The 14172-nt window shown below is 38.8% G+C and overlaps 1 protein-coding gene across 1 annotated transcript in view; it reads left to right on the forward strand.

The window, feature by feature from the left end:
* Positions 1–14172, forward strand: part of ppp4r4 (protein phosphatase 4, regulatory subunit 4) — a 181120-nt gene that overhangs the window by 60059 nt on the left and 106889 nt on the right. Inside the window, exons 3-4 of the mRNA XM_060828556.1 lie at positions 8873–8975; positions 12527–12674. Coding sequence (XP_060684539.1) covers positions 8873–8975; positions 12527–12674 — 251 coding nt within the window. The remainder of the gene's footprint in view (positions 1–8872; positions 8976–12526; positions 12675–14172) is intronic.

A 14172-nucleotide genomic window follows, 5' to 3' on the forward strand; every position in this document is an offset into this window, starting at 1 on the left:
CAGGCTGGGGCTGTTTTCCCTGGAGCGTTGGAGGCTGAGGGGGTGACCTTATAGAGGTTTACAAAATTATGAGGGTCATGGATTGGATAAATAGACAAAGTCTTTTCTCTGGGATCGGGGAGTCCAGAACTAGAGGGCATAGGTTTAGGGTGAGAGGGGAAAGATATAAAAGAGACCTAAGGGGCAACTTTTTCACACACAGGGTGGTACATGTATGGAATGAGCTGCCAGAGGATGTGGTGGAGACTGGTACAATTGCAGCATTTAAGAGGCATTTGGATGGGTATATGAATAGGAAGGGTTTGGAGAGATATGGGCCGGGTGCTGGCAGGTGGGACTAGATTGGGTTGGGATATCTGATCGGCGTGGACAGGTTGGACCGAAGGGTCTGTTTCCATGCTGTACATCTCTATGACTCTATTTGGAGGAAGATAACGTTCCTAGGCAGCTCCTTCCCCTTGAGATGTTTTGTCAATCCTATAGACCAAAGACTAAGCACTTTGTGGCCTTGCCCAGCTTGAACTCTGCACATACAAGTACTCCTGTTCTAAATTGGCATTAAACAAGAGTTAAAAGGTATAAATTCTTTCACTATGACAAGCTTTAAATAGAAAAAACATGCACTCCTGCTTCTGAATCTTAACAAAAATGAAAAAATGTTTTGGTTGTTTTATCTCAACATCTCGGCTAAGACTTTTAATTCTGTCAGAGAATTTGCATTTCAGATTTGACAGATCATTTGAATGATAAATGGTGGAGTTAACATGGCCAAACTGCCTGAATTGTAAATGGTGTTGCTATGAGATGTCGTGGACCAAATGCTTGTTACCAGACGTGTAAACAGAGGGTTTCTGAGTTCCGACATTCAGAAATTTGTCTTTCCTAATTGTTTTTACTCGTTTTATTCATGACCTAGAGTTTTACTCTGCTACAGTGACAACTCTGAGTAGTTATTGTTTCAATAACTACTTTTATAAAATTACTATAAGGATTCACAAAGTTGTTACCTGAAATGGCAGATTTAACAACTTGCTAAAGTAGAACCTTTTTGCAACAATAATTTTGCTGTGAGCACTGGCAATTTATTATTGAATCATACAGTGTTAGTAGTGAGCATTAAATGCACAATATCATCATCGCGCTTTTATTATACAGAATTTCTGGAAATACTGAATTGTTTGTCAACAGTCTGATGAAAATCAATAAGAACTATATCACTTTACCTTTTTGTTTATTATATATAGCTGTTCAATTCAGTTGCTCTCAGCTACATTTTAATCATACTATGTACAGTCCCAGGCAGGCCAGTTTCTGTTATGAGTAAGGAAATCTAAGAGCAGGACATTATAAATGAAAATAATCGCCTCTTATTGTTGATTGTTATAATGGAAATAAAACATTATCAGCAAAGCTCCTCAACTGGCTGCTCAATATCTTCTATTCATATACCAACTTGAATATAGTAAAGTACATTAAGATGCTTCCGAGCAGTGTCATCAAACACATGTCTTCACAAAGCCACGTAAGATGTTAGGACAGGGGACTGGAAGCCTGATCCATGACTTATAACATTTAAAGGGAGAGCAATTCAGCAAAGGAATGCCAGAGCTTGTGGCTGAGGCAGTTGAAGGAATGACTGCCAATCCTAATAAGCAAAAAGCTAGAAGCTGAGTCATTTTGGAACGTTTCTACAATGACAGTTCATCTATTAAGTTACATTTACAGATATTAGGACTAGTGTTTCTGACCTCAGGTAATTTGTGATCTTCAGGACAAAGCTAAGCCGCGTGCCCAGTAGTGGGGCCTCTTTTGGAACCAAATAACATTATCAATGGTTTTTATAGATTCGCTAGAATAATACAAACTCTAGATTTTGGCAAAATACAGCAAGGTGATTCTGTATTTTGGGGAACTTCTCGCTTGCCGAACAGTCCGATTTTATGCCAACACTCTCATTGAGTCATAGAGTCAAAGAGATATACAGCATGGAAACAGACCCTTCGATCCAACCTGTCCATGCCGACCAGGTATCCCAACCCAATCTAGTCCCACCTGCCAGCACCCGGCCCATATCCCTCCAAACCCTTCCTATTCATATACCCACCCAAATGCCTCTTAAATGTCACAATTGTACCAGCCTCCACCACATCCTCTGGCAGCTCATTCCATACACGTACCACCCTCTGCGTGAAAACATTCCCCTTAGATCTCTTTTATATCTTTCCCCTCTCACCCTAAACCTATGCCCTCTAATTCTGGACTCTCCAACCCCAGGGAAAAGACTTTGTCTATTTATCCTATCTATGCTCCTCTATAAGGTCACCCCTCAGCCTCCGATGCTCCAGGGAAAACAGCCCCAGCCTGTTCAGCCTCTCCCTATAGCTCAAACTCTCCAACCCTGGCAACATCCTTGTAAATCTTTTCTGAACCCTTTCAAGTTTCACAACATCTTTCCGATAGGAAGGAGACCAGAATTGCATGCAATATTCCAACAGTGGCCTAACCAATGCCCTGTATAGCTGCAACATGACCTCCCAACTCCTGTACTCAATACTCTGATCAATAAAGTAAAACATACCAAATGCCTTCTTCACTATCCTATCGACCTGCGACTCCACTTTCAAGGAGCTATGAACCTGCACTCAAAGTTCTCTTCATTCAGCAACACTCCCTAGGACCTTACCGTTAAGTGTATAAGTCCTGCTAAGACTTGCTTTCCCAAAATGCAGCACCTCACATTTATCTGAATTAAACTCCATCTGCTACTTCTCAGCCCATTGGCCCATCTGGTCCAGATCCTGTTGTAGTCTGAGGTAACCCTCTTCGTTGTCCACTACACCTCCAATTTTTGTGTCCTCTGCAAACTTACTAACTGTACCTCTTATGCTTGCATCCAAATAATTTATGTAAATGATAAAGAGTAGAGGACCCAGTTCCGATCCTTGTGGCACTCCACTGGTCACAGGCCTCCAGTCTGAAAAACAATTCTCCACCATTACCCTCTGTCTTCTACCTTTGAGCCAGTTCTGCAGAGCAATTTAATCAATCCCATTTCCCTGATCTGTTTCCTTAACCCTGTAAGTTTATTTGCTTACAATGCCGAATTTTCTTTTGAAATCATTCTGTTGCCTCTGCTTCTACAGCCTTCATAGATAGACCTGCAATTAACTATTTCTCTTAATATCCATCCTGCATTTCTTGCCTAAAAGCTCAGTAAGTCTGGCAGCATCTGCGGAGAGAGAGAGAAAAGAGTTCATGTTTAGATCCCATTCTGACCAGAGAGAACTGGTTAAAGGCTTCTATGTGTGTATTTCTAAATGGTGATTAGTTTGTTCCCACATTTATAATAATATAACTGAACATTTGTGATACTAATTTTGAATTTTCTGACGAGATAGCAGGTAGGGTGAATACTTAATACAGTCAATGTCGATTTTAGCAAGGCCTTTGATTAGGTTACAGAGTAGTGAATGAAAAGTTATCAGATCCAAAAGGAAAATGCAAGCCTGGTCCAAAATTGATTGTAGTAGGAAGTGGGTATATTTGTGACGAGAAAACTATTTCCTGGGGGTTTTGGAGATCTTAGTACTAAATCCCTAGCTGGGCTCTGAGGAAGGGTCACTGGACCTGGAACCTTAACTCTGATTTCTCTCCATAGATGCTGCCTGATCTGCTGAGCTTTTTCCAGCAAATTCTGTTTTTATTGCCTTTGCTGCCTATGATGCATATTAATGATGCAGATTTAAATGTAAAGGACATGATTACATACATTAAAGATGCTACTATTCGGCATATGGTTGAAAGTGAGAAAGAAAGGTGTAAAGTGCAGGAAATTATTAATGAAGTGGTTATTTGGGTTGAAAAATGGCAAATATGAGTTAACAATTTTAGACAGGATAAACAAAGTAAGGGGTTACATATTTTTGAGAAGATTTGTAGCTTATCTTCTGGTTGTAAGTTTGCTCGCTAAGCTGGAAGGTTTGTTTTCCGATGTTTCATCACCACACTGAGTACTATCAGTGAGCCTCTGGTGAAGTGCTGGTGTTATGTCCTGCTTTCTGTTTATGTGTTTTGGTTTCTTAAAGTGGGTGATATCATTTCTAGTCCTTTTTCTCAGAGGATGGTAGACGGGGTACAAATTGGTGTGTTTATTGATGGAATTCTGGTTAGAATGCCAGGTCTCTCGGAATTCTCATGCATGTCTCTGTTTAGCTTGCCCTAGGATAGATGTGTTGTTCCAGTCAAACTGGTGTCCTTCTCCGTCCTAAATATAAGGATACTAGTGATAGTGGGTCATGTCTTTTGGTGGCTAGTTAGTGTTCATGTATCTTGGTGGCTAGTTTGCTGCCTGTTTTTCTGATTTACTGTTTGTAACAGTCCTTGCATGGTATTTTGTAAAGGACATTAGTTTTGCTGGTTGTTTGTATCTGATCCTTTAGGTTCATTAGTCGCTGTTTAAGTGTGTTGGTAGGTTTGTGGGCTACCATGATGCCAAAAGGTCTGAGTAGTCTGGAAGTAATTTCTGATCTGTTTTTGATGTAAGGTAATGTGACTAGAATTTCTGGGCATGTTGTGTCTGCTTGTTTGAGTTTGTTATTGAGAAATCAGTGGACTGTGTTTTAGGTACCAGTTCTTTTTGAATATGCTGAATAGATAATTTTCCTTTGCTGTTTGTACATCCTGGGTGCTGCAGTGTGTTTTGGCTTCTTGAAATAATGTCCTGATACAGCTTTGTTTGTGGGTGTTGAGATGATTGCTTCTGTAGTTAAGTATTTGGTCTGTATGTGTTGTTTTCCTGTAGATGCTGGTTTGAAGTTCACCATTAACTAGTTGTTCTACTGTGACATCTAGGAATGGGAATCTATTGTTATTCTCCTCTTCTTTTGTAAGAACAGACAAACAGGCAGAAAACTAGCCACCAGGATACATGAACACCAACTAGTCACCAAAAGACATGACCCACTATCACTAGTGTCCTTATATACAGACGAAGAAGGACACCACTTTGACTGGGACAACACATCCATTCTAGGACAAGCTAAACAGAGACATGCACGAGAATTCCGAGAGGCCTGGCATTCCAACCGGCACTCCATCAATAAACATGTCAATTTGGACCCCACCTACCATCCTCTGAGAAAAGAAACCAGAAATGATATCACCCACCTTAAGAAACCAAGACATATAAAGAGAAAGTGGGACATAATACCAGCGCTTCACCAGAGGCCCACTGATATAGTTACCTAGTATGATGGTGAAACGTCTGAAAAGAAATCTTCCAGCTCAGCGTGCAAGCTTACAACCTGAAGAGAATGTAGAATTGATACGAGTATGTCAAAAATGTACACATGAACAGATGGAGCAAAGATTTGATTTGATTTATTGTTGTCACAGTGAAAAGTTTTGTTTTGCAAGGAGTACAGTTGGATCATAGCAAACAAGGACATAGAGATCTTAGGTTGCTTAGAGCGAGACATACAGGGTTATGGCTGCATAGGAGGTGTACAAAGTAAGATCAACGTTAGATTTGAAATTAGAGAGGTCCATTCAGTAGTCTAATAACAGCAGGGAAGAAGCCGTTCTTGAACCTATTGTGTTCAAGCTTCTGCAGCTTCTGCCTGATGGAAGAGGTTGGAAGAGAGTAAAACTGGGATGGGTGGGGACTTTGACAATGTTGGCAGCCTTTCATGACAACAAGAAGTGTAGATGGATTTCAAGGATGGAAGATTGACTTTTGTGATGGCCTGGGCTTGCACACAACTTTCTGTAGTTTCTTATGGTCCTGAACAAAGCAGTTTCCGTACCAAACTATAAAATACTCAGACAGAATGCTTCTATAAAAGTTGGTGAAAGTCCTTGTGGACATGCTGAATTTCCTAGCTTCTTGAGGAAGAAGAGGCTTTATTGTGACCTTCTTGACCATCACATTACATGGGAAGTCCAGGACAGATTGTTGATTATTGTCACTGTTAGGAAGTTGATGCTGCCAACTATTCCAACTTAGCTCCATTGTTGTAGATAGATGTCCTCCTCCTTTGTTCCTAAAGTCAGTGATCAGTTCTTTTGTTTTGCTGAAATTGGGAGAGAGAGATTGCTATCATTGCACCATGTCATCAAGCCATTTTGTTTCCTTTCTGCATTCTGAATCATCATTCTTTGAAATCCAGCCTACAACGATGGTGTCATCAGCAAACTTATAGATGGCATTCGCATGGGAGTTGGCTACACAGCTGTGGGTGCACAGGGAGTGCAGTCGTGTGGGGCTGCAGTGTTGAGGATTATTGTGGCTGAGGATTCTGTTGCAGAGGGCGAGGTAGAGACCTCTGAGAATTTTGAGAATAGAATGGTAGGGATTAAAGTATTGAAGGCAAAGTTGCAGTTGATGAGCAGGAGCCTGGCATAGGTATCCTTGTTATCCAGATGTTCTAGAGATGAATGTAGGGCTAGAGAAATGGCGTTTGCTGTGTCAGTCCACGTGAAGGTATGCGGATTGGTAGATACGTCAAGAAAATGTTTTAATACTTTGTTTTATTGGCTGAGATCTGGAGTTATCTGAGCAAGAAGGCTATGCTGGACATGCATAAAATACAAATTAGAATTCTGAGTACAGTTTTAGTTACCACAAAGGATGTGATCAATTCGAGAGTACGGAAGAGATTTATAAAGATGTTGGCAGGAATTGAACATTTTAACTGCAAAGAAAGATTAGATAAGTAGGATTTTGTTTTCTTTGGAACAGGGAAGGCTGAGGAGACTCTCAATTGAAATGCATAAAATTGTAAGGACCTAACTAGGGTGGATAGGAAAGAATTATTTCCATTATCTGAGAGGCCATTTATTGGAGTATATGTTTGAAGTAATTGGTAAAGAGATGTGTGGGGGGAGCTGGTGAATTTTGTTTCAACCAAAGTGTGTTGAGTGCCTGAAACTCATCATCCAAAGCAGCAGTGAAGATAGAACCCCACATTGAATTTTTTTAAAAATAGATTTGGATTTGAAGTTTGTAATCAATGGGGCAAGAGCTAGAAGAGGGAGAGTTTGGATAATTTTCGATGTGCTGGTATTGGACTGGGGTGGAAAAGTAAAAAATCACATGACACTGGGTTATAGTTAAACAGAAAGGAAGAAGGAGCAGGACTCCAAAAGCTTCAAATAAACCTGTTGGACTATAATCCGGTGTTGTGTGATTTTTGACTTTGGATAACTCTCAGCAGCAGTGATGCAAGGGACTGAATAGCGTCCCTTGTGTTTGCAAATCTTTTCTTCTCTCTATTTCTGAGATTATTTTGCTTAGGCAAATGTTGGCAAGTGTGTATTTTCAACAGTATTATTAATTCTATATTCTGAGACCAACAAGCAGAGACTTGGGTATTGAGATTTTGAGCTAACCATTCATGTCCGCATCCAGAACTTTCCATTTTAATCGCTGCTAGTCCCTATTGCCACAGGAGAAAACATTCTAAGAAATAGTTAATGCTAATGATTGGATGCTGAAACTCATTAATTGCATTGACACTTCAATGAGGTTAAGTATTACTAAAAATGTTAATAGCTCCATGAAGTGTTTAACAAGTAGTTTTTCTTTTTAAGTAGCCAATGGTCATTTGTAAATGTATTTTCAGTATTCGTTTTCATTTTGAATATTTAGAGTTTGCAGTTTACTTTTAGGAGAGTCAGTACAGAGCACAACATTAATGTTCTCAAGAAAATAATATGCAGCTGTTGATAATTTATATAGTTTTTAATATTAAACTTTATCTGAAACAAATTGCTAGTAGGTTGACCCTGCTGGATTTGAGGATAAATGCAGAGAAGTTGTGGGTGGCAAAGCGGCACAGTGGTTAGCACTGCTGCCTCACAGCGCCGGAGACCCAGGTTCAATTCCCGCCTCAGGCGACTGACTGTGTGGAGTTTGCACATTCTCCTCATGTCTGCGTGGGTTTCCTCCGGGTGCTCCGGTTTCCTCCCACAATCCAAAAATGTGCAGGTTAGGTGAGTTGGCCATGCTAAATTGCCCGTAGTGTTAGGTGATGTAATGTAGGGGAATGGGTCTGGGTGGGTTGTGCGTCGGTGTGGACTTGTTGGGCCGATGGGCCTATTTCCACACTGTAAGTAATCTCATCATATGCAGTACAATTTCAATGATTGGAACATTGACAATTTACTGTTGTTAGATGTTGATAATTAGAAATCTATTTGTAAACTTGAACAAGTCAATTTTAGATTATTTTGTCCTTTTGGTTCTTGATCCTCTTCAATTTGTTTATTGTTTTGTGATTATGATAGAGTGCTTAATTTCATAAGTCCAGTATCATTTGAGAGTAGCAAGTAACACTTTATCTCTAACCTTTTCTGCATACCTGCATTTACTTCATATATTAAATGTAAAAGTGAATTGAATAACTAATTGTAACATTAAAATCCCATCTTTAGATTACATCTTTAGATGAGAAAAATGCATTAACAAATTAATCCAAAAGAAAAATGCTGGAAACCTGAAATAATAAATGAAAATTCTGGAAATGCTCAGTAGATAAGCAGCATCCGAGGAGAGACATAGTTAACATTTCATACCAATGATCTGTTAATTAGAATACCAATGAATAGCATGACCAAAAATGTTAACTCTTTTTCTCTGCCCAAGGATCTGCTCGATCAGCTGACTAATTAATCTATAGTTTTAAAAGTGTTTACGATTTGATGTGTTTGTCAATCAACAGTGTGCTATGTTAAAAGATGTCTGTTTTCAACAGGAATAAACATATTTAACCTCATCCATGAGCACGTTTGTGTAAACACACACAACATCTGCTTTTGCATTATCTGCCTGATGCTCAGTTTGCAGGTTTAAGTGCAGTTGTTTTGTTTGCAGTTCTGGTCAAGATGTGCAGCGAACCAGTGTTGTTGTTAATCTACCAAACCTGATGCGGCAGAACACCTCAGAGACAATTCGAAGAGTGGTGCCCAAAATTAGAGTAAGTGGCAACTTGCGCTTAAGGAATCAAATTTTGCATAATTGAAATTGTGACCTGCAATGGCCCAGCTCCAATAAAATGCCTCTTGCAGACCCATATGAAATCTTGTCTGATCCCAGCCCTGACTTATTTCAGAAATCATTATATATCTGTATTACATTTATTGGCAGGCACTAAATTATATACCCTGTGTGTTAGCCCTGCAGATGCAGTTAGACAATTAAATGTTAAAACACCAAGTGGGCACCTGAAAAGTTGGAATTTCAAAAGTATTTGGAATTCCAAAGCCTTACTTTTACTTAGCTCTACAATTGTTTCTAATTTAAATGGAGAAGCTGAATAATTGTTATTTCTCTCTTCTGCTCTTGTATTTCAAAACACGGACAAAATTTGGTCTTCTTCACTCTTAAGTGAGTAGGTTTTTCAAATCTAACAGTATTGAAACAAAATATAGACGACTTCTATGGTAGACAAGCACAATAGGCACTTGGGAAAATGTGCAACGTGCCACCATTTATTGAATCCATTAAGATGATGCATGTGACAATATATGATAAGTGATGACATAAAATGTAGTATCAAAGGATGACTACTGCAGTTGTGGGATCGTAATATCCTTGATACTTCAAACCCCACCAATGTCACCATAACTATTAAGCTGGATGCATCATAAAGTCAGAGGTAGTCCATATAGACGAGATCCGTGTGTTTAACGTGTCTGTGCTGGTCAAAACATATCTATCCTGCCTATCTGCATCTTCCAGCACTTGGTCCATTGCCTTGCAAGTTACAGCACCCCAAATTCAAATGCAAGTTAGTTGTGAGTATAATGAAGATTCTTGCTTCCTAGAAATTAATGACTGGTTGTAACTGTTTGCAGAGGAGTAGCTTGAAATAGAAAAGGAAATGGAAATTTTGAAAAGAAACAATCGAGAGCACTACAGAGAGAGGATAAAGAGAGGGTATTTCAGGCAAAAGAAAAGAAGATGGAAGGTGAATACCAGATTAAACAACTAGAACTAAAAAACAACACAAAAGTGCCTCTGATTCTGGGGAGCATTCTGACTAGGAGAGGTCTGCATCTAATCCAATTTCATATGTCTGCATGTGACATTTTAAAAGTTTATGCAGAAAAGGAAGAGTGATGACATCATTTGGTTAGTATGAGATACAATCGGTGTACTAGCAAGAAATATTCTTGATTTGGATGATGCAGAATCCAAATGGCTAGAGATAAGAAATAGGAGTAGTCTGTGTGTCCCCTAACAAGGTGTTCTATGGGACAAAGAATATATCAGAAGATAGTGAAGCTATATAAAACAGATGGTACATTAATCATGGGTGACTTTAATCTTGTAGATTGAGAAAAACAAATTGGCAAAGGTATCCATGAAGAAGAATTCATCAGGTGTATTCAGAACAATATGCGAGAAAAATATACAGAGGAACCTCGATTATCCGGCGTTCGATTATCCGAATATCAGATTATCGGGCAAGATACCAAGGTCCCAATGCTTGTCTAAACTACATTATCTGTCATTTGATTATATGGAATTCGCTTAACCGAACAAAATACTCCCTGCCTGTGTTCTTTAGATAATCAAGGTTCCTCTGTACTGTGGATTCAATCAGTGATCAGGATATTTTGGATCTGGTAATGTTTAGTAACTGATCCTAGAATAAAAGATCCCCTGGTGATCATAACATTGTAAACTTTAGCATTCAGATTGAGAGTGAGAAACCTGGTTTGGAAACAACTGTGTTAAGATTAGGTTAGGTTAGATTCCCTACAGTGTGGAAACAGGTCCTTCAGGCCAATCAGTCCACGCTGACTCTCCGAAGAGTAACCCATCCAGACCCATTTCCCTCTGAGTAATTCACCTAACACTATGGGCAATTCACCTGACCTGAACATCTTTGGACTGTGGGAAAAAAACCAGAGCGCTCGGAGGAAACCCACACAGACACAGGGAGAATGTGCATACTCCACACAGACAGTCACCCGAGGCTGGAATCAAACCTGCTACCCTGGTGCTGTGAGGCAACAGTGCTAACCACTGAGCCACCATGCCGCCCTTAATCTGAAAACAAACTTAAATAAGATTAATTACATAGGAATGAGGGAAGTATTGACTGGTGTGGAGTGGGGAAAGGAGTTTAGCAGAAAAGACTGCTGAGGAGTACTGCCAGATGTTTCAGAAAATAGTTCATGACTCACTGCAAAGATATACAGCAAGGAAGAAAGATTCTTAAAAGGGAATAAACCAACATACTTAACCAAAGCAGTTAAGGGTAGCATTAAGTTGAAAGAAAAGGGTATCCAATGTGGCAAACAGTGGTTAATCAGAAGATTGGGAACATTTTAAAAACCAACAAAATATAACCAAACATGTTATAAAAAGGGAGCAATGAACTGAGGGCTGATAAGAAAGCAATATAAAAAAACTGACAGTAAGAGCTTCTTTAAATATATGAGAAGAGAGGCAAAGTGAATTTGAGCCCCTCAGAGAATGAAGATGGGGAAATAATGGGAACCAGGAAATAGCAGATGAGGTGAAGCAATGTTTTGCATTAATGTTCATTAGTATTCCAAAAATACTACATCAAGGGCTAAAGGAGACTGTGAAAGGAGGAAGTAAAAACAATAACTATCATGAGAGAAGAAGTACTAATGGCTGAAAAGTCTCCTGGACCTTTTGGGTTGCATCCTTGGATTTTCAAAGAAATATCCACAGAGATGGTGATGCACTGGTAGTAATTTGAAGAAGATTGGAAAACTGACAATGCAAAATTTTTATTCAAACAGTGACAGAAAACATCAGATAATTATAGGCTAGTTAGCTTATTGACATATCTCATTGTCACTTTATAAATGATGTGGGCAGAAACTTCATAGGTGGAATACAGTGTAGGAAAATGCTCTTTGATAGGATGAATAAAATGTCAATATGATTGAAATGGTGAAAAACTGAAGCAAGTTGCAGTCCAGAGGGGTTTGGGAGCCCTCATGCATAAATCACACAATTGCAATAGGGAAGGCATATGGACTATTGGCTTTTAATTCAAAGGGAAGTCTTCCCAAAACTATTCAAGGCACTCATCAGACCACACCTCGAACACAGTGAACAGGTTTATCTTCCTCACTTTGACCTTTGAGGTCCATGTACCTGAAAACAAAATTAATGGGAATGCTGCTGGTATTGGATGCAGCCCAGAGAGAGTTCACCTGGTTGATCCTGGACAAGGAGGGAATTTATTGAGGACAAGTTGAGTAGGTTGGACCTATATATGTTGGAGTTCTCCCTAGTATTTGTACTTTAACCAATACCATTAAAGTCAATAAGCCGATGATGATCTCAATGCGGTTTGTGGGAACTTGATGTGACCATGTAGATGTTGAAAGGATGCTTTCTCTTGTTTAAATAAGATGTTAAGTCATTCTGCTATGCAATTTCTTTTAATATATATTTATAATATCTCAAAAATAATATGAGCTAAGTTATTTTCTAGCAATTTTACTGTTTCTTTTCATGAAAGCCTCTTTTTTGTAGGAGGTACTGCATGTTGCAGGGGTGGAGATGCAATTAGCTGCTGCGGTTTCTTTCCTTACCATCTTGCAAGAAGAGTTAGTTTCCATTACAGCTTATATACATTCATTTCTCCCAATCATATTGGCAAACTTGGATCACAGAGACACAGGTCAGTTTATTGCAGGTTAACTGTTAAGAAAAATGGTGAGCTATGTTCTTCATTACATATTGAGAATGGTATAATTTTAAATTCAATTATGTGGCTTTTAGTCTTTCTTAAACTGAAGAATTGTTGCTCTAAAAATGATTCTGCTATATCTTTGCAAATGACTGTTACTAGAAAAGTTAAGATGAAGTATATTGCCAAAATTGTAAAATGCTTATGACCTTTTACTTTTGTGTTAGCATTGACTGTATTTAAGATAGAGAGAGAGAGAGAGAGAGAGAGAGAGAGTGAGATTAATGATTAGTCAGGGGATTGAAGTTGGCAGGAGCAGGAGAAAGATTTTGAGAAACATGTATTTTCATTCCTGGGATGAAGGCGTCACTGGCTAGGCCAGCACTTATTCTACAGATATTTTCAATAATTTAAATAATAATTCCTTAAATTCTGACGGGAATGTTATATGATTGTAAATGGTTGTGAATTTGATCGCACAAATAAACATTCCACAATGAAGAAGCAGAACTTTGCATATAGAGGGCATCAATATAGGATTACTATGTTGAGATGCTGAACTTGATTATGTAAATTAGTAATACATTTGGCAGCATTCCCTCAGGTAATGAAATAAGTGGACAGGGTCCATAGCAGAGTAGATTAAAACTCTGTATAAAAAGAGGATTTATAGAAGTTTACAGAAAGGCTTTTCTCCATTGTGTGCTTTCGTTTCTTTTGTGAGAATTCATATTAACTAACCATATCTAAATAAAGACTTGAGCACAATAAACTAAATCGAGATGTGATTTTTCTTAAGATGTATTATCAAAATGTAATTAAATGTTAAAATTGTTGATTGCATTTTACATCTGGGATGGATAATTTTTGCAACTATTTTTACCTTCTTTTGTCCCTGCAAACTCCCTATGCATTTATATCTGAAAAACATTTTCTTTGCCAAAAGCTGTTTCAAACTATTTATTCTTAAAACTTAGGATGTCCAAAAACCATCCATCATTAATTTTCCCAATACTGACTGGGATTCACTTAGTGTTAGAGGTCTAGATGGAGCAGTATTTGTAAGGAACATCTAGGAGGATTTTCTAGAACAGTATGTAAATACTCCAACTAGGGAGGGACCATACTGGACCGAGTGTTGGGGAATGAGCCAGGCCAGGTGGTTGATATTTCATTAGGGGATTACTTTGGGAATAGTGATCACAATTCTGTACGTTTTAGTATATTCATGGACAAAGACGAGAGTAATCCTAAAGGAAGAATACTAAATTGGGGGAAGGCAAACTGTACCAAAATTCAGCAGGAGCTGGGGAATATAGATTGGGAACAACTGTTTGAAGGTAAATCCACATTTGAAATGTGGGAGGCTTTTAAAGAGAGGTTGATTAGAGGTCAGGAGAGATATGTCGCTGTGAAAATGACGGGTAGAAATGCCAACTTTAGGAAACCATGGATGACAGGTGAAATTCTGGGACTAGCTAAGAGGAAA

The sequence above is a fragment of the Hemiscyllium ocellatum genome, chromosome 8 (assembly GCF_020745735.1).
Source record: "Hemiscyllium ocellatum isolate sHemOce1 chromosome 8, sHemOce1.pat.X.cur, whole genome shotgun sequence".
In the NCBI taxonomy this organism is placed as follows: Eukaryota; Metazoa; Chordata; class Chondrichthyes; order Orectolobiformes; family Hemiscylliidae; genus Hemiscyllium; species Hemiscyllium ocellatum.